General features: G+C 41.3%; 2 protein-coding genes across 7 annotated transcripts in view; both read right to left on the reverse strand.

Moving 5' to 3' along the window:
• hoxb3a (homeobox B3a) overlaps positions 1-17,981 on the reverse strand; it is a 72,144-nt gene that overhangs the window by 37,008 nt on the left and 17,155 nt on the right. For 2 of the 6 annotated variants that reach the window (XM_052049698.1, XM_052049694.1), the window contains exons 1-2: positions 16,700-17,648; positions 8,514-8,692 (exon numbers count right to left, since the gene is read on the reverse strand). The gene's annotated coding sequence lies outside the window, so the exon portion shown is untranslated. Of the gene's footprint in view, positions 1-8,513; positions 8,693-8,791; positions 9,109-14,424; positions 14,541-16,699; positions 17,650-17,981 lie in introns of those variants that run through there. The other 4 variants (XM_052049704.1, XM_052049696.1, XM_052049697.1 and 1 more) reach the window with 4 other exon arrangements.
• Positions 1,565-4,416, reverse strand: hoxb4a (homeobox B4a). The gene is made up of 2 exons (XM_052049794.1): positions 3,723-4,416; positions 1,565-2,295 (listed from the first exon to the last, which is right to left on the reverse strand). The coding sequence occupies exons 1-2, from the start codon at positions 4,147-4,149 to the stop codon at positions 2,021-2,023; spliced, it is 702 nt and encodes a 233-aa protein (XP_051905754.1). The 5' UTR covers positions 4,150-4,416; the 3' UTR covers positions 1,565-2,020.

Here is a 17,981-nt window from a genome sequence, read left to right on the forward strand (position 1 = left end):
CAGGGAACAAGAATAAACAGCAGTACCTAAATTCCCTTCATTAACGCATCCAATATCACAGCCAAATTATTATTATTTTAATTATTATCCAAAGCGAAATGGAAGTACAGTCGCTCGGCCCCACATTCACCGCTCAACGTGCGGCATGCTGCCGTTAAATAAACCGGGGAAACGGGGGCGGGTGGCAGTGGGACGGGTTATGATTTAAAACGAGATTACAGGACGTAATGTACCAAGATCACGAGCAGCAAGGCAAAATTAATCATCGCCAGCCCCTGATTTCTCAAGACCACTCGCTTTTTTTGTTTGTGGGGAACACCAAAATCATATTTGAACAATGCATTGTACAGGATGCATTTTAGACACATTGTTCAAGCATTGCATTTAATAATAGCTGTCAAGATGAAAGCGAAGTTTATTCCATTAAAAAAACAAAAAACAATATGAAAATGATTAGGGAAAAAAATATCAGCAGACAACATAACGTTTGAGAAAAAAAAATTGATATTGGAAAACAACGTATTTTCAGACATGTATTTATTTTGAATTTACAAATTCGTAAAACAGCATACGAACACATGTGCAGCATACATATTGGTGAGGTATAACACGTTCAACACTGTTATTATTCTTATTCTTTTTTTATTATTATTATTATTATTATTATTATTATTATTATTATTATTATTAAAGATTAAAAAAAGATCTTTGGAATGCAAATAACGTAAATATAGAATAACGTATATTAAAAATAACACTTCGGGAAAAAGGCATGGGAGAGAATGTGTGCGCTATTTATCCAACAAATCAGGATTTATTTTTTGGGGGGGGGGTGTTGTTGATGTGTCTGAATAGACCCAATGTGCTATTATTAGGCCATACGTTTTGAACATTTTGAAGGAGCTGATCCGAGCATTTTATTGCAATTATTATTTGATACAACACGTCATAATACTGTAATAAGAATGCTTGATCTAAGAAAACGTTTTAAAAGTGCAGCTGAGGTAAAATTGTATCACGTTATACTTAGGATATATTACGAATACACACAAAAAACAAACGAAAAAATCCTTTGGACTTAATTCAAACGTGCTTCAGGGTTATATGTGTTAAACTCACATAGATCCGTTTATTATTTTCAGGAAAAGGAGCGGGGGAATAACGTCAATTCACCTCATCGCATTCATGTGCAACCGATTATATATACAGTATTTTTCCGGTCTTTAAGTTTCTGGCATCTAACACTGTTGTAGCCCTATAGTCGCCATGGCTATTCATGCTAAGTATTAAAATGAAATGAAACATTCAAAAATGTCCGTTTGGTCAATAAATACCATATACATATTGATCACTTTGCTCATAAAAGTATTTCATTGTGGAAGCATTTAGGGAGTAATGTCAGCCAGACATTCGCATGTTTTATTGTATGTATGTATGTATACACACATATATATATATATATATATATATATATATATATATATAGAGAGAGAGAGAGAGAGAGAGAGAGAGAGAGAGAGAGAGAGAGAGAGAGAGAGAGAGAGAGAGAGAGAGAGAGAGAGATGTAAAGATCTTTACGTTGTGGTTTAGGTGAACGACTGGCAAAACGATAGAATCGCTTTGAATCCATTCCATTGAATGGGTGCATTCATTTAGTTTTATAACCACACCATGAACATGACCAACTGTTATGAAAATGACGGTATTAAAGAGGAAAAATAGGAAATGATGTGTTTCTGTCGACAAAATAAAACCCACACTTGGGTGAACGTGCTTTTGACACAAATTATTTTTTTAATGGGGTATCGGATGTTTAACGTGAGATATCTTGGTCGAGTGTTTTTGCGTTCGGTGAACTCCCATTTGTGTCACAGGGCCATAACATCACTGACAATGCACAGGCTAAACAGGATAACAAGTAATTAAAGGTTAATCAGGTCCACAGTTTTTATCTACAGCTTCGTTGTTTTGGACGGCAGAAATGCAGCAAAGAACAGATGGGCTCAATTTCTATGCGTGGTCAGGTGGAGCCAGTTAAAGCTTGGGCGTTCGTGTTATTCCCAGAGCGGACCTTGGTGTTGGGCAATTTATGATCCTTCTTCCATTTCATTCGTCTGTTCTGGAACCAGATTTTGATCTGGCGTTCTGACAGACACAATGTGTGCGCTATCTCCACCCTGCGCCTGCGCGTCAAGTATCTGTTGTAGTGGAACTCCTTCTCAAGCTCCAGGACTTGCTGGCGGGTGTAAGCTGTCCGAGAGCGCTTCGGCTCGCCTCCTGTGTAGTTTGAACTCACTGTGAGAGAACAAAGTAACGTGTTACTATATTTACAACTGCCACCGCCACCATAACAACAATAATAATGATAATGATAAGACTACTCAGGGACGAGCGCTGCACATTAGCTTTTTCTATGATGCAGATATTAGATTGCTGTGCTACAGTTTGTCTATTATTCTGTATGTATGTGTGTGTGTGTGTATATATATATATATATATATATATATATATATATATATATATATATATATATATATATATATATATATATATATATATATATATATATATATATATATATAGCCGCCTTATACGCAATTGCCACTATTCTAGGTGTTATTCTAACCGCATGTGTAAGCTGCATTTCAATTGCAAAAGACAGATTGCCACAGAATTCGTGGCAATAAAAATATTATTATTCTGAATGTTAATAATAGTAGCGTTAATGGTCACGATTTCATTTCTGTTGTGAAAAAAAATTGTCTTTTGTCAACACGCTATTACGCCTATGTGGTCACGTGCTCTGCAAGCAGACCGCCCCCTCCCCCGACACGGTAACAAAAGATGTAATTTGATAGAAAAAGAAGGCCAAATGTCGGCTACATTTTGTGGTTGATAGTTGCACCATTTGGCCACGATATATCAGGTTAAACTTTAATGGGACCAACAATGGTAGCGATCAAATGAGGGAACGCTTCTTTCCTACGTCTACGCAGCCGCACCCCCACTGTAAGCTTTGGGTGTTGAGTGACTGCCTTGTATCAACAGAGCATAGGGGTGGGTTGCGATCACGATTGAATAAACCTCTAAAATAGCATCAACAAAATGGTTTATAATCCCATTATTACTTGTATCTGCACTGTGTCCAACATCCCCGTGTACGTTACTGATTCAAATTGTCTTTACATCGTCGACCGAACGAGCCGTGTACAGCCAGCCAGGCGACGACAACACTCAAAAGCTATAATAAATGGTGGTATTTGCCTTTGCATTAGTGTTTTACGGCGGTCTCCATAAACAGGAATATTTCAGCTGCCATAAAATCCCCCCCCCCCCCCACTCGCCCCCCAACTTCCCCGAAACACGGAGAGCAGAAGGAAGGTTCGACAGTGTGGAGCGCACGGTTTATACAAACCTACCACTTAAAATCAAATTACCAAAGCATAAAACCTAACTTATGAGTTCAGTCTGGGTTGTCATAAAGCAAAGGACTCGAGCCTGAGATCGGACTTCAAAAAGGCACCTCGGCGTAGAGGTGTAATAAAAATTTATGGAGGGTGTAATTATGTTGGCCGTGCAAACAGACGATCGTAAATCTCCGGAGGACTAGTCGAAGTCTAACCGAGAGGAAGCCGTAGATTGTGACGGCGGACACCAAGACAACGGCGTGAATTCGCTGTCGAGCCAGCGAAGGGAGAAGAAAGTTTGTGTGCAACACTTACCGATGTTAACGTGGACTTTCCTCATCCACGGATACACCACGGGGTCCTTTTTAGTGTTTGCGGGGGAAGATGTGTTGTGACTGTGAGGCGGCTGCCGGCGCGACTGAGGCGGAGGCGGGCTGGGTGTCACTGACACCCGGTCGAGTTCGACTCCAATCTGTGGGATGACGAGGCCGCGAGGGGGCATCACCACCGAGGCGGGCTGCCCTTCGCGCCGACACTGCGTGTACTGCGATTCCGCTAGCTGTTGGTGATGCCGGTGATGGTAGAGAGTCGAGTCCGGTTGAAAGGCGGTAGCCTCGTGTCTTTGGGAACCGTAATAGTCCGGAGAGTTGCTGGGTAGATAGTCGCTATGTGAGTACTCTTCGCACGGTGGGAATTTGGGGTCCACATAGTTAGAGTTGATCAAATAGGAGCTCATGGCCATTAATGCCACTCTTTATGTGGAATCCAACCTAATATATAACTAAAATTTATATCGCATCCCTTTACTCGGCGGTCATTCCTGTTCCGATGAACCCTCCTACTTTTTCTGTCAAGTGAACAAAGTTAAACGGCCACGTGACTGGAGCGAGCCAATAGAACGTGAGCAGGACGCGCCGCGGACAAGGAAATGCAGGCATGAGTGTACACACGGTCCCGCACGCGCGCCCTTGTATGCTCTCGTTTTGTGCTCAGTCACAAACAAGTCTTCCGAACACTTTCGCCGCCCCCCACCCCCGCCAGCTCGCCGCCTGACGCATGCTGCCCCGCGACCTCCCACCAACACGACATGCCTCGAAACTATAGTCAGAGAAGCATAACAATAACCGATCACTGTTCTGATTTCGCGAAATCACCACTTTCCATCAAATTCTTGGAAATCAAAATACGATCAAATGAAATGTGACAATCGTTCCTTCAGTATGTATCCTCCACGTGACTATTCTATATCGATTATAAATTGTTGCCTTGCATCAATTCATGCTTTTTAAGTCAACGATGTCGGTGAGCGACAATGTCAGTGGACTGTTGCTGTGCAAGCCAAATCTGTCTGCAGTGTGAGATCGAAGGAAAAATGCATCGTCCGAAAAAAGGTTACACTCCTGAATTCCAAAACCCCAATCGCAGAAATTTTCATTCGCAACAAGGAGACATTCGTTCCATATTAACCTGCAACGCTTAAATAAAGCCATTGTTTAATTTTACTGCTGCTCACGTGTACGCACACGCACACACACACACACACACACACACACATCCATATAGTAATGATAATATCACTGACCACACATCAGTTCATTTTCTACAGAGTTGCCGTCATGCCCCCCCCCCCCCCCCATAGCCCTCCAACTTCAACCGCAAGATGTGCCATGGGAGTATTAAACTTTCACCAATTAATATAGTCATAAATGACCTAATGCTGAATGATCATGTTCACGTAGATTTGATTATAAAAATCATATGCTCCTGCTGCCACATTTATGGACTTCATATTATAAATGCATAGGCCTATAACAACATGGAATGTCAATGATTGTAGAATAATAGGCGATCCTATTTAAATGTGTCTCCAAAGGCTATTTCATTTCACATGATGGAGACATCGAAATCTTTTGTTTCAAGAAAATTGACAGTTCAGAGCGACGACCCCCCCCCCACACACACACGCCCAACACTAGCACAAAAACTAATCACCTTGACGAGTAGTACAGTCAACCGCACCATTTTTCAACTGAAGAGAAATCATTAATAAAGAGAGTCCAATTCTACTACAGGGGGCGGACCGTAGAAGGCTAAAGTAGGGTCCAATCGATTTTTCTTTTCTTTTTGAAGACTAATAAGGAACAAGAACAAAACCTGACCATTAATTGACAAAACACGACCCTTCGTTGGAAGAATTTTGTATTTTTTGATAACGCTGGACAAATATCATGACGAAATTTCAATTGAGGCCTACAGTATATCTAAACCTCAAGGCCTCCTTTGGTGGTAAATTATCTCCAAAAGTATGCTGAGCTACACGCTGACAGTGTCCATCGGCGCCGTCGTGTATAAATCTACTATATACTCCCCTAGAAGCGAATTTGTGATTGCTTTCAAGATCTTGACACAAATCCGGATCTACAGGGTAGATATAGAAGACATGGTCTCTCGGGTTTACGTTGCGGCAAACGATAATGATTGCTGACGCGATCCCTCTCAACTTAAAACACTCCAAGTAAGTGTGTGTGTACACTTTTTTTGTGTCCGTGCGCCGTCTTGAACCTTCACCATGCGTTGACTCTGAAAGATTGCTTTCTTGATGCATCGTTTCCTTGTCACCAGTGCAAAATAAATCATCAGGTGGCTTGGGGTGGGGTTGTGGAAAATGTAGTATATATATGCATCTGTAATTTGGCTGCTTACTTGCATAATGAGGCATTTTGCCAGGCTGAGAGACGCAGCAATAATACGTCACAATTATGCGTTGCAAATATTGTACATAAACTAGGCTCTGCCATTATAATTGTAATTGTGGAAGAGTTCTAAAATAATTACCCTAAAAAAGACATTATACTTGCATTTTTATTGCATTACAGTCATAATATTTTTTTGAATGCATGCAAAATTGAAATAGGAATTCATTCGAAATAGAACGTTTCATTTAAACAATGATCCATCAAAAAATAGCTTAGAGCCAATGAATAAATGTCCTCAGTAATGAAAGTGTCTTTTTCGTTTTTTTTAATCCAACACAATTGTGTGGGATGGGTGCAATGCCGTTCCTGTTCTGCTCACACATCGATTTTGTGACCCGGGATATTATTGGTCCCTTTCGGTAATATTCCTGCTCTCCGGGGGTGTTTTTTCCCCCTTATAGTCCATCATACATCTGAACGGAAGTGAAAAATAAGAAGCGAGCACTCCAATTTAAAGGAAAGAAATGTTTGCAACGAACCTCGTTGCATAATTTACACTCAACCAAATCTGCCGTTCTATTTTATTCTATTCTATTGTATTCACGGTTGTGGGCGCATTCAACTTGACCTCCCCTCTGCCATCATCCCAGGTATCGATCAAGGTGTGTTGGGTGTGACTGTGACACTTCCCCTGCCTTATGTCAAGTTTGTCAGCAGCAGTCTTTGTTTAGGCTGCACAAAGTGTAGTTCACATGAAGGTCAGTTTGCTGCCAGAGTCACTCAACAAGCCGGTGAACACAACCGAATATACATCTTGTTCGTTTTTTTAAGCAATATATATTCTTATCCAAACATGACACGGAGACAAACGAAAAATGGAAAGAAATAACCGTATTAAATCCCGTCCACTATTTGTGGGGAAGCAGTTGTGTTGGGGGCTATTATGTTGTGTGGTATTACTATACCATAGTATTATCTTACTTTTAATCAGTAATCAGTAGTCGATGTGAGAAAGTCAATAATGTAAAAAAAAATCGGCAAAATACTCATGCTACATGCCGATATTTGTCAGTTGTTATTTATTCCTACAAAGAGCAATAGCCGGCATGGATATGTATAAGTTTTCACATTGCAACCATCCTCTCCACCAGAGAGCGCAATTAAGAAATGAATACTAATTTCCTTCCTTTTTATTATCAAAAACTGTTCCAGACGAGAATAGCACTTTTTGAGCTGAGATGATTGTCACTTAACCATTTTGTACAACTTTAATTCAAGGTATGTATTTTAAAACATTGTTCCTGCAGATTAAAAAAAATGATTTGTTGTCAGTCGTTGTTCTGCTTTAAGGTCAATTGAAACTGGAGCTAGCATTTACAAACATCGTTTGGGGAAAACATGTCTCAGTCGTTTTGGAGTTTGCTGTCACAAATGGGCTAATGAAAAATGTCACAAATGGGCCAATGAAAAATGCACCCCTGGAACTCGGTTTACATCGGCCAGAATTGCTATTCAGATGATGAGTCTGACTGGCGAGAAACTTCGTTTGTCTGGTTTTAGGCGAGTGTTTATAAATTCACCGTGTTGTTGACCAGTTTCAACTGGATGATGAAACAATGCTTTATATACATATCGTAGCGCCTGCCCCATTTTTTGCAAATAGGCCTTCTCTCGAAGGATATCATGATTCGATCTTATTATACACACACACACACGAATTTTATATATATATATATATATGTGTGTGTGTGTGTGTGTGTGTGTGTGTGTTTAGAAAGTTACATAGAACTATTATCTAAAATGCCATTATGATCAGTGCAAGGAGAAAATATAAATTAATACGTTCGACAGATAGCACGAATAGCCCATATCTTGTTAGTCAGACGACAAAGAAGTGACAATGGCTCCTTTGTGGACAATTTGAAAAATAAATGCCAGATCGTCGCAGTTCTTTTGTTATGCAGAGTGACAGGCAGAAAAAGACAAATGTTCCCGTTATTCCCAGGCCTGGACGTGAATTGGGTCAGTTGGGGAAATACTCATACTAAACGCAAAGTCATAGCTGCAAACATATCTTGGAAAAAATAAAATAAAATAGAAAAGAGTCATAAATAAAGCGTCGTGGTCTGTAAAACGACTGAGATTGCAAATAAAGTAAACGATGAAATTGAATTCAAACAACACAATGCCGTTTGCGCAGCTGAACTTCACTCGCTGACGTTACATTGCAATTAAATCAAAAGACGACATAAACCAAGCAGACAGTTCATCTGGCCGGTTCTGCACCACGTGGTATCCCCAATCCCCTCACCACCTGCACCACCTGATACCCACGCACGCGCAGGCACGCACGCAAGCTAACCACAAGAGAGGAGATCCCCACCCTCCCACCACGATTCTTTCTACTCACTTTTGCGTCGTTCTCGAATCCAGCTCCAGTTCCACTTTTGGCCAATTTCCATCGTCTTGTCATTTCCGATTTTTTGTGAACGCATCCTTTTCGTTTTGTTGATCCGCAAAGGCATCCCCGCTATTCTCAGCAGGCGTTCTTCTCCGTTCATTGCGACGTCTCCACAACGTGTCTACGAACTAGAAGGAGAGAAGAGAACTCGCTGTAATTTTCCGCACACTCGGCCCCTCAAACGGCACAAGAAAAGACTCTTCGGTAGCAGCCATGTTAAAAATAACCTTGAAAGTCGTCCTGGTGATGATGAAATCCAGGAGCACCGCGACACCACTTTGCAGTGCGCAACCGTGATGCGATCGCAATTAAAGACTCGACACACGTATATGGCGTGTCCCTTGGAGGATTTCCCCGCTATTAACGCAAACTGTTTAGGGCTCGGGGCTGCCGAGGACTGCGTGCTCTCCAAGGCATTGATTCACATTGAGCGTGTGTGTGTGTGTGTGTGTATGTGTGTTAGTGTGTGTGTGTGTGTGGACTCAAGTTTTCCAATTAATCTGCCGGGAATGCTTTGTTGAACGTGCGAGGCGCGTCCCTGTTTTCAACGTCATGGTGTGACTAGTGACCTCCCGTTCACCCCGAGCAAAAGCCCCTCAATTCTCCCTCCCGCCCCCCCCCGCCTCTCCCCAGCCATCCCCCGACCTCACCATTCCCTCTTCCGCACCCTTTCTTTCTGCCACTTAGTCCATCTCTCTCGCCTACTCCTTCGCTCAGCATTGTGATTTTCGCTCCCTCCGTCATCGCAAATTGAGTTGAGAGTCATTAATTTGAAGAAAAATGGCCGACGGGTGCGGTGGGGGTGGGCAGGTCTTTATATCGCTCTCTGAAACCGATTTTTCTTCTCTTCGAATGTCATTTCTCATTATCTTTTGTCGTGAAACAATTCCAGACACACGATGGCTCTGCTATCGTGTCAAACTATGAGCAAATAATTATTTGAAAAAATGTTACATTCAAGTTGCAAGTGCAAATCTAAAATCTCAGGAGGTTTGGGGCATTTTTTTGCCTTTATTCAAATAGATTTTAATCTGTAGCTAGATGTGCATATCTTGGCCTTAACACATTTTATAAAGTTATTCTTGTTATTATTTCCCTACACACACGCACACGCGCATGCATTGCGCTCGTTTTGACCTCATACAGTCTTGGGGGAAAAAAACTTCACGTTGCTCGAAGAAAGGACATACGTATGCTGTAGCAATTAAAAAATGCCATATTGATTGATTATCACTCCGTTTACAGACAGACAGGAGAGCGATATGACCTAAACCCAATCAATGGTGAACTCAGGATGAACCAAGAGGAAAGATAGCTTCCTCTAATGTAGTTTTTAGCAATGCATCCGACATTTTATTAATGAAGAAGCTGACTTGAATGGAGGGTAAAGGACAAAAAGTGAATACAATACAGTTCCGAATTTTGCTCTCCTTGACGTATTGGAACATTGGATAATGGCAGGATGCAGCTGGCATGTGGCTATATTTAAACAGTGTGAAAGGGGCTTTTACTCTCTCAATATGAATCAGAAGAATACTCATAAAAGTGCGTGTTAGCAAATACTGGTGGTCAACAACTTCAAGTGGCTAAAATTCTTGACTGATATAAATATCGTCCAATTTATTTTAGTGATAATCATTTATTATGGAATGCGGTTTCTTAATTTAATAACGTGTAATATGAAAGACCACCAATTTAAACAACAGTTTCTAATTACACTATATAATAAGACAATACCCTTGGACTCAAACTTTAAGACACGTCTCTGTAGTGTGGTGTATATCCACAAAACCGTTCTAAAAACATCTATTCAATTTTTTATGCTGCTTATAGGGTCGCTGGAGAGCTGCAAACTATCCGAGCGATCTTTGAGGGTATAGGCGTACCCCTCACCTAATCTGCATGTTAAAAAAAAAAAAGAAAATCCCCGAAACACAGGGAGAATATGCAAACTCCACATCGGGAGTACTAACTATACTGACACTGAAAAAAACGTTTTTTGTTTGCTCAATTTAATTTTGTCAAGTGTCTGCAGACAACAGAATCATCTAGATGCAGACACTTTTTAAGTAGACGTATATGGTCTACTTTAAGAATGTATTTTGGTCCAGAGAATTTTATTTTCAGACAATTTGACAAAATTAACCCTTTTCATGCACCCTGTAATCTGATAACATGGTAAAATGTCCACTGTAGTAACCATCGTGCCTGAAAGGGTTCAAATTCAACGCACCATTTTTTTTTCAGTGGTGAAAAATATATGCATATGCCTATGACCTATAAAAACATTACAGATGTGAACAGGTGTTAGCAAACCTGCAACTCACACTAAACCACCTCCATGTCACCCAATATGTCCACATCCAACACCTCAGTTTTACCTCTTTTACTTTCCATTCACCCCACACTCACTCACTCGCTATGCACAGCGCCTCTGCTCTTGTCTCTGGAAAAGGAAGGTCATGTATTCACCTCTCCTTTGCCTCCTGCCATCATTTCTCTCATCTGTACCTCCTCCATACCTCTGTGCTGCCCTCCCATTTTTGCGTTTGACTTACAGCAATTGGTTTGGAGAGCACGAGGAGCCGAAGAGACAAGGCGAGGGCGGAACCCATGCACGACGGTAAACTTTTGACCCTTCAACTTCTTGAACCTTCTGCTGCGGGCTGGGTAGTTGACACCCGAGAATTCTGCTCTGATAATACTTGGTGCTAGTTCTTTCCCCTCGGGCAGGAAATGTGGTGAAAGAATGGTTTAGTCGTATCCTAGCCCGGACCTTCTGGATTCGATTCTCAACACTTGTAAGCATGTTAATGTGCCTTTGAGCAAGACACTGACTGAACCCTAATTCGTTCTATCTGAGCCGGGCAGCGCCATGCGTGGAAACGCCCTTCCATTTGTGTCTTAATGTGTGTGTGAATAGGTGAATGTGAAGCTTTGTGAAGCGCTTCGGGCACCATATGGTGTAAATAGTGTCGATAAAGCAAGATATAAATGCAGTCCATAATTGCACCTGTCTTCACACTCCCGGTGAATTACACATGCAATTCTGACGTGAGTGGGTTGTAACGTTAAAGCGGATATGGGAGGTATTCTAAAGTTAAGGGGTTTATGGACTGCATCATCTTGTCCTCCCGGTCTCAAGCGGTCTCTGGTGGCAGCGAGGTAGAGCTGCATTCTTTGGATTCTCCTCAGCACACACTCAAGGAAAAGACAGACAAATTCCATAAATTCCTTGTAGGCATAAAGCTGTGATTGGATCCCCAACTGTCGTGGCAATGATCGTGTTCCGTGAGACTTCATCGGGGATGGCGGCGAGAAATTATCCAATGTCACGTCACTTGTCCAAAAAATACATTCTTATTATTTATGAATTGCAAATGTATCTTTCCTCATCTATCAATGGCAATAATTATTTATTGATAGGCAGGGCAAAGAAATGCCCCTCTGTCAGCACAGAAGATACATAATACAGGATATTCGAGTATTCACCTGTTACCCTGAATTGTCTTGTCTTGTTTGGGGCCCTGTTGCGCCTGTCTGGGTGTGCCGGCGAACCAGCCTCACCCCCGACGCACCTGATAATTTGGTGACAGAAAGTAGTCTTGGTTTAGTTTAAAAACTGGTACCTATTTCAGCGTGTTTGTAAATGTGAGAGATGTGCCACGCCTCACTGGAACTTCCTGCCACAGCTACCGGCGGATCCGGAAATATGTTTACAGAAAGCAGCGGAGAGGACACAGCTGAAAGGTGGCCTATTTTGCAGTGGAGGCGGTGTAACGCGATTTTGGTGTGTTTCATCTATAGTGGACAATTCCTCTGAATCACTGTAGGAATCAATTCAACTCACAAATTTTAGTCATTATCACTTTTAAAATATTTTAATAGGATATCGTCACTATTGGGGTAGGGAGTGGAATTTTCCTGCCAATGCCACGCACAAACTCCAGCGAGTCTAATTTTTTTTGTTGTTGTTTCCACAAAATAAGCATGGCGTACTCTAATTTTGATGCAAATGAAGGATGCTGAGAGGACTGTCCGGGAAAACCCTATACGTTCCATTCCGGTATTGCGCACAATGGCACAAACACTTTGTTACACCCAATTCTACCAGCGTGAAGTCTTGCAAGAATACAAAAAGAAAGAAAATCCCCACCCATGCTCATTGCAGTGAGACTTTAGGCTAGAATGGAGCGAAAATAGGCCCTAGGTGTACCATTCTGGTCCTTATGGCCACTGTACTACATGTTTTGATCTTTTCCTGACCCAACAGATATGATTCCTCAAAATATGTAACAAATACAAATACAAATACATACAATTTGATTATTGTGCAATCAATGAGAGTTGTGCACAATGTAAAAAACAAAGAATAAAAATTATGGTCATATCACTTTTAACTGGGTCCTCACCATTTTTTGTCCTCTTTAGTTCATGTTCTCTCTCAGAAGTGGTTTTTGGCTGGCGTTTTGTAAAAAACTGATCCAAGCTGATGTTAGCTTTTAACAACCATTCGAAAATGTCCAAGGCAAACATCAGCACAATGAGCGATCGTCCGACTGGTGAACACTTTTTCTGGGTTATTCACATTTACGTAAAACGCCTCATGGCCCAAGGGGCGAATGAGGAGGAGGCTGCATAAACACATATCTATCTATCTATCTATTGATAAGCATAGACACATACTTAGAGGTCCCTTTTAGCCAATGGGATGACAGGATGATGCTCGCTAGTAGCCAATGGCAGAGCAGCTAAAATTATGTTGCATTCAGGAAATTTAGAGCTGTGACTAGCAGCCCATACTTTATTTTTACCTTTCGTAACTTGAAATTTCTTTTGTAACGAGAGGAAATATTTTCCTGTTGATGCGTTTGGTAACTTGAAAATTTCGTATGAAGAGACATTCGGAAGTAGAGTTACGACTGTATTTGTTTTTATTTATTTTTTTCAATGGTGTACCGTGAAAATTTTCAAATTTTAAGGAGGAGCACTGGATTAAAAAGTATGTGAAACATTACCTTTAGCAATAGTTGATTATATATATATATATATATATACAGAGAGAAAGAACACATGCACACACAACACACACACACACACTCACACACACTTATTTCACCACCATCAGCAAAAAAGACCCATTCAATGTTGTTGTCCAATGTCCGAGCTCCTGTGTTTACAAAACTATGTGATGTGTATGTATTTATCCAACTGGCCGAGGCTGTAATTTGTTTGCTTGCGGTAAACTTCCTTTCCCTGTGACCTGGAAATTGGGACACCGATGCACAAACAAAAACACTGAGTTGTTAGGGCATTTTCTTTCCTCCGTCTAAGTGACATAAACAAACACACATGGGAGGGGGTTGATGGGCCTTTCCTCTCACACCCGCGCATGAGCTGTGTGGCTGCAGTCTGTCTGGTGACCTCGCAATGACTCCTGGTTGGCAGATTATTCATGAGCTGCCATCAGTATGCAGAAGTCGCGGTTCACAAGCAAAGCAATTCGATGATACTGAAGTGGATTATTCAGCGTGGGGAGTGTGAAACTGTGTTGGATTTTAAGTAGTTGAAGTGAACTGTGGGACTCTGACAAACCGTCTTTTTGTGTGTGTGTGACTGTGCATACAACAACATTAACGTAAAAGATGCACGAACTTTGCTCACACAAAGGCAGGAGGAAAAAAACACTGCAACACGACCCCCAGTCATGCCTATATCCGTGTTGCGAGGCTGTCAAAAGCAACAATACACTCCTTGATCACTCCTCCACAAAAGATTCTGGAGTGTTCAACTCCCATACAAACACACACCTCCGCAATACAAAGAAAAAAAAGGGGGCCAAGGAATATTTGTGACTCACCCCTACTCGTCATCAACCTGCGGGCCAGGTTAGTGGGAGTGTGCAATCTCAAAGGAGCAAGACAGCTAGCCTATGCACATAATGTGAATAATGGTGGAAAAGCAGCTCTTCAGGGTGGAGCTGCTTGTGTACACACACGAGCACGCACACACGCACACGCGCTAAAGACAAAAGAGAGCCGACAAGCGCTGCTCCAACGCCTTCTCTCGTCATGGCCCTTCAAAAATAGCCTGTTTGTGTCACAGGTTCATACGAGCTTGTGCGTGTGCGTGTGGGGGGGGGGGGGGGGGGGGCGGGATACCTGTTGTGGTCGGGTGGGGGGCGGGGGGGGGGGGGCGGTATCATCACTGAAAAGAGGAAGTAGGGGAAAAAAGCAAAAGGGAAGTTTTTGCCTTCCTGTTTACCGAAGAGAAACTTCCTGGCAATTCCTGACACAACCATTGCTCTATTTCATATTTACTTTTCTATTGATTGAGTGAAGCGGGGAGTTCATGCTGTAAAAACCAACTTAGCAGTCACATATGCGTCATGTGACGTAAAAATTAAAAATTGAACAAGCAGCAATTCAACTTCGTGGTGTATTTGTCATTGATAATTTTAAACCAAACAAATACATATTTGCAAAAGAAAGAACGGATAGATAGCTAGCTACCTGGCTAGATAGCTACCTAGCTATATAGCTACCTAGCTAGCCAGATAGACAGACAGACAGACAGACAGACAGACAGACAGACAGACAGACAGACAGACAGACAGACAGACAGATAGACAGACAGACAGACAGATAGATAGATAGATAGATAGATAGATAGATAGATAGATAGATAGATAGATAGATAGATAGATAGATAGATAGATAGATAGATAGATAGATAGATAGATAGATAGATAGATAGATAGATAGATAGATAGATAGATAGATAGATAGATAGATAGATAGATAGATAGATAGATAGATAGATAGATAGATAGATAGATAGATAGATAGATAGATAGATAGATAGATAGATAGATAGATAGATAGATAGATAGATAGATAGATAGATAGATAGATAGATAGATAGATAGATAGATAGATAGATAGATAGATAGATAGATAGATATCTTTAAAACTGTTGTTAGGGTTGTCGGTGGTTGACTGGTAGTAAATCTGTCCCCAAACTGAAATTACACAGCCCAAATGGAATATAGGTTTTAGAGAGAAAAACAAGAAAACAACTCCCTGACTAAAAGGCACCGGATTGACCCTAAGCAATCCAAATGTTTGCATAAGATGACTCTGTTACTTCACTTCCATGACTTTTATCTCTTGTACGAATTGAAAATGAAGTGATGCAACTGAGTTTGTTTGCTTTGCTGGGATTTTTAAATTTTCAATCAAAATCAATTGGAATACGCGAAGCACAAAGGGAATCATAATTGGACATTGAGTGCTATGTGCCGACCAGGAATAAAAGCGGTCACCGTGACAACGGTGAATAATTGACAAGGTGGACGCTAGCGACATGAGAGTGCCACGTGACCGGTTGACTCAGACTTCGGTTCAAACACTGGAATTAATATATGCAAACAGCGCTCAGACTGTATAATGGAATCTTCTCTTTTACACACCCAAATATTATAGAGTAATTCCCCACCAAAATTAACCGAAATCACATTACGACCATTATTTTAAATGCTAAACGTTCTGTTATGTTTTGGGCTTTTTTTTGTGGATAATTCATGTCATTTTTTTGGGTCATTTAGAAATTTAAATTATTTTGACATTGACTTTTATGTGACTCATAAAATAAATAAATAAGGACATTGTTTCATTTGTGCTTTAAAGTTAAATTTAATCGGATATTACAAAAATGGTGTTTCTAGTTTACATTATCAGCAGTGTAAAATACTCGGGACATCCGCACGTGTCGGCACTTAAAATGACTACGGAAGAAAATAACAGCTTCGGTTGTAACATGAACTTTGCGACATTTAAAACCCGATGATGTACTTACTATCCACGACATGATCTGCAAGTTTCAACGGACAGGCGCATGAACCCCAAGTTAACTTTGGATATATTTAATCTTGAACGTTCTTGCTGTACTTAAGTGTGTTTCACTATTTTGCACAGTGAAAACCAATCATCATGCGCACGGTACGAATGCTGCAGTCAATAAACGTCAGCGCATTCATTCGGAAAATTTGCGCCGTGGAACAAATAGTGGCACTGTAACCAAACACATCAGCTCTCTTGCTTTATCTAAGCGGCCCAGACATAAAGAGTACTTACTATGTGCCAATTTTTCCTTCCTCCTTCATATTTTTCTCAGCATCCACAGCGACCGTGACCGATCCTCCCAGCCAGTGTTCGGACCCGAGCGGGAGCAGTGACCACCCTGCATGCGTGGCCTGTGCTCGCTATCCGCTCGCCCTTCCCTCTGCTGCTCTGCCTTGACTTCACTGACCCTTTTTAGGATCCCCGTGAAGCCGTTAAACCGTCACTTGTTTTCTAGAATCTGGAATATATTGTACAATGTCAACTCCCCAAAACCATAAAACTAGCTTTATGGACCTCACGTGACCAGGGGACAGCCAGTGAGCGGTATCAGTCTGAGGCCATGCAGGCCTGAGCTTAACGATGCAACTTGAAGATAAAAAGCACTCATCTGTTTGACATGGAAATGTCAAAGCTGCGTTCTTTTTCGTGGGGCAACCTAAAAGCAGACGATAGTTAGCTTGGAAATATCTCAATTCACGAGCGCATGAACGGAGGCAGCGAATGGCGGTCGTGTACGGGTGAGTCTCCTAGAAAAAAAATAGAGAAAAAAAGGAACAAAAGGAGACAGAATATACTTTATGTACATCAGTCGGTGAGTTTTAAAGCTTTTGCATTTTACTGCCTGAATGTAGTGGCTAAGGTGAATTTACTAGCGAGTGTTGCCGAGAGCCTTTGGCGACTTTCGGAACAACTTGTTTTATCCGATCTGATGAGGTGATATGACATTTGCCCCTGGTTTGTGTGTGTTCTTGGAACACCTTGTTTGGTGATGGACGTGCTTTGGGCTGTGAAGCTGATGAGGAAATATAGGTGCAGTCTCTGAGTCAAGCTGTTCACAATTTGAACAAACTAACGTTACTGACGAAGTTGTTTGCAGAAGGAGGAGAGAAAGGAGAGCGTGATGTGACGATATGAAGCATTTCAATCCATGTAGACGAAAAGCAGAAATGCAGCAAGAAGAAAATACGGGGTCTGTTCTGCTTGAGAGAAAAGTTCATCCAAAACCGCGATGCAACTTTGGGTATTAATTATTTCAAGAATTTTTTGTCTTACTGGTGCCGTGGTGGACGTTCGGTTTGCAAGTTCTTGTTTATAAGTGTTTGGTTCTACTGGGTCGAAAGACCGACACCATTGATGGTGGTAATCGTGTATCAAATATGCCTTTACAAGGTTCCTTGTTTTGATTTATACTGCAAGAAAAGTATTTGTTGAACAGATGCCCTTGTTTAATGCGTGTGCTATAATTTCCATGTTGAGGGTGATATTGGAAACAAATCAATATATGCTGCGCAGT

This window comes from Hippocampus zosterae, chromosome 17 (assembly GCF_025434085.1).
Source record: "Hippocampus zosterae strain Florida chromosome 17, ASM2543408v3, whole genome shotgun sequence".
Taxonomy (NCBI): domain Eukaryota; kingdom Metazoa; phylum Chordata; class Actinopteri; order Syngnathiformes; family Syngnathidae; genus Hippocampus; species Hippocampus zosterae.

Coding starts and splice junctions, on each gene's coding strand:
- hoxb4a (XM_052049794.1), bottom strand. CDS start 4,149: ATGGCCATGAGCTCCTATTTGATCAACTCTAACTATGTGGACCCCAAA. Junction 2,296..3,722: donor GAAAGTCCACGTTAACATCG/GTAAGTGTTGCA, acceptor GTTCTCTCACAG/TGAGTTCAAACTACACAGGA.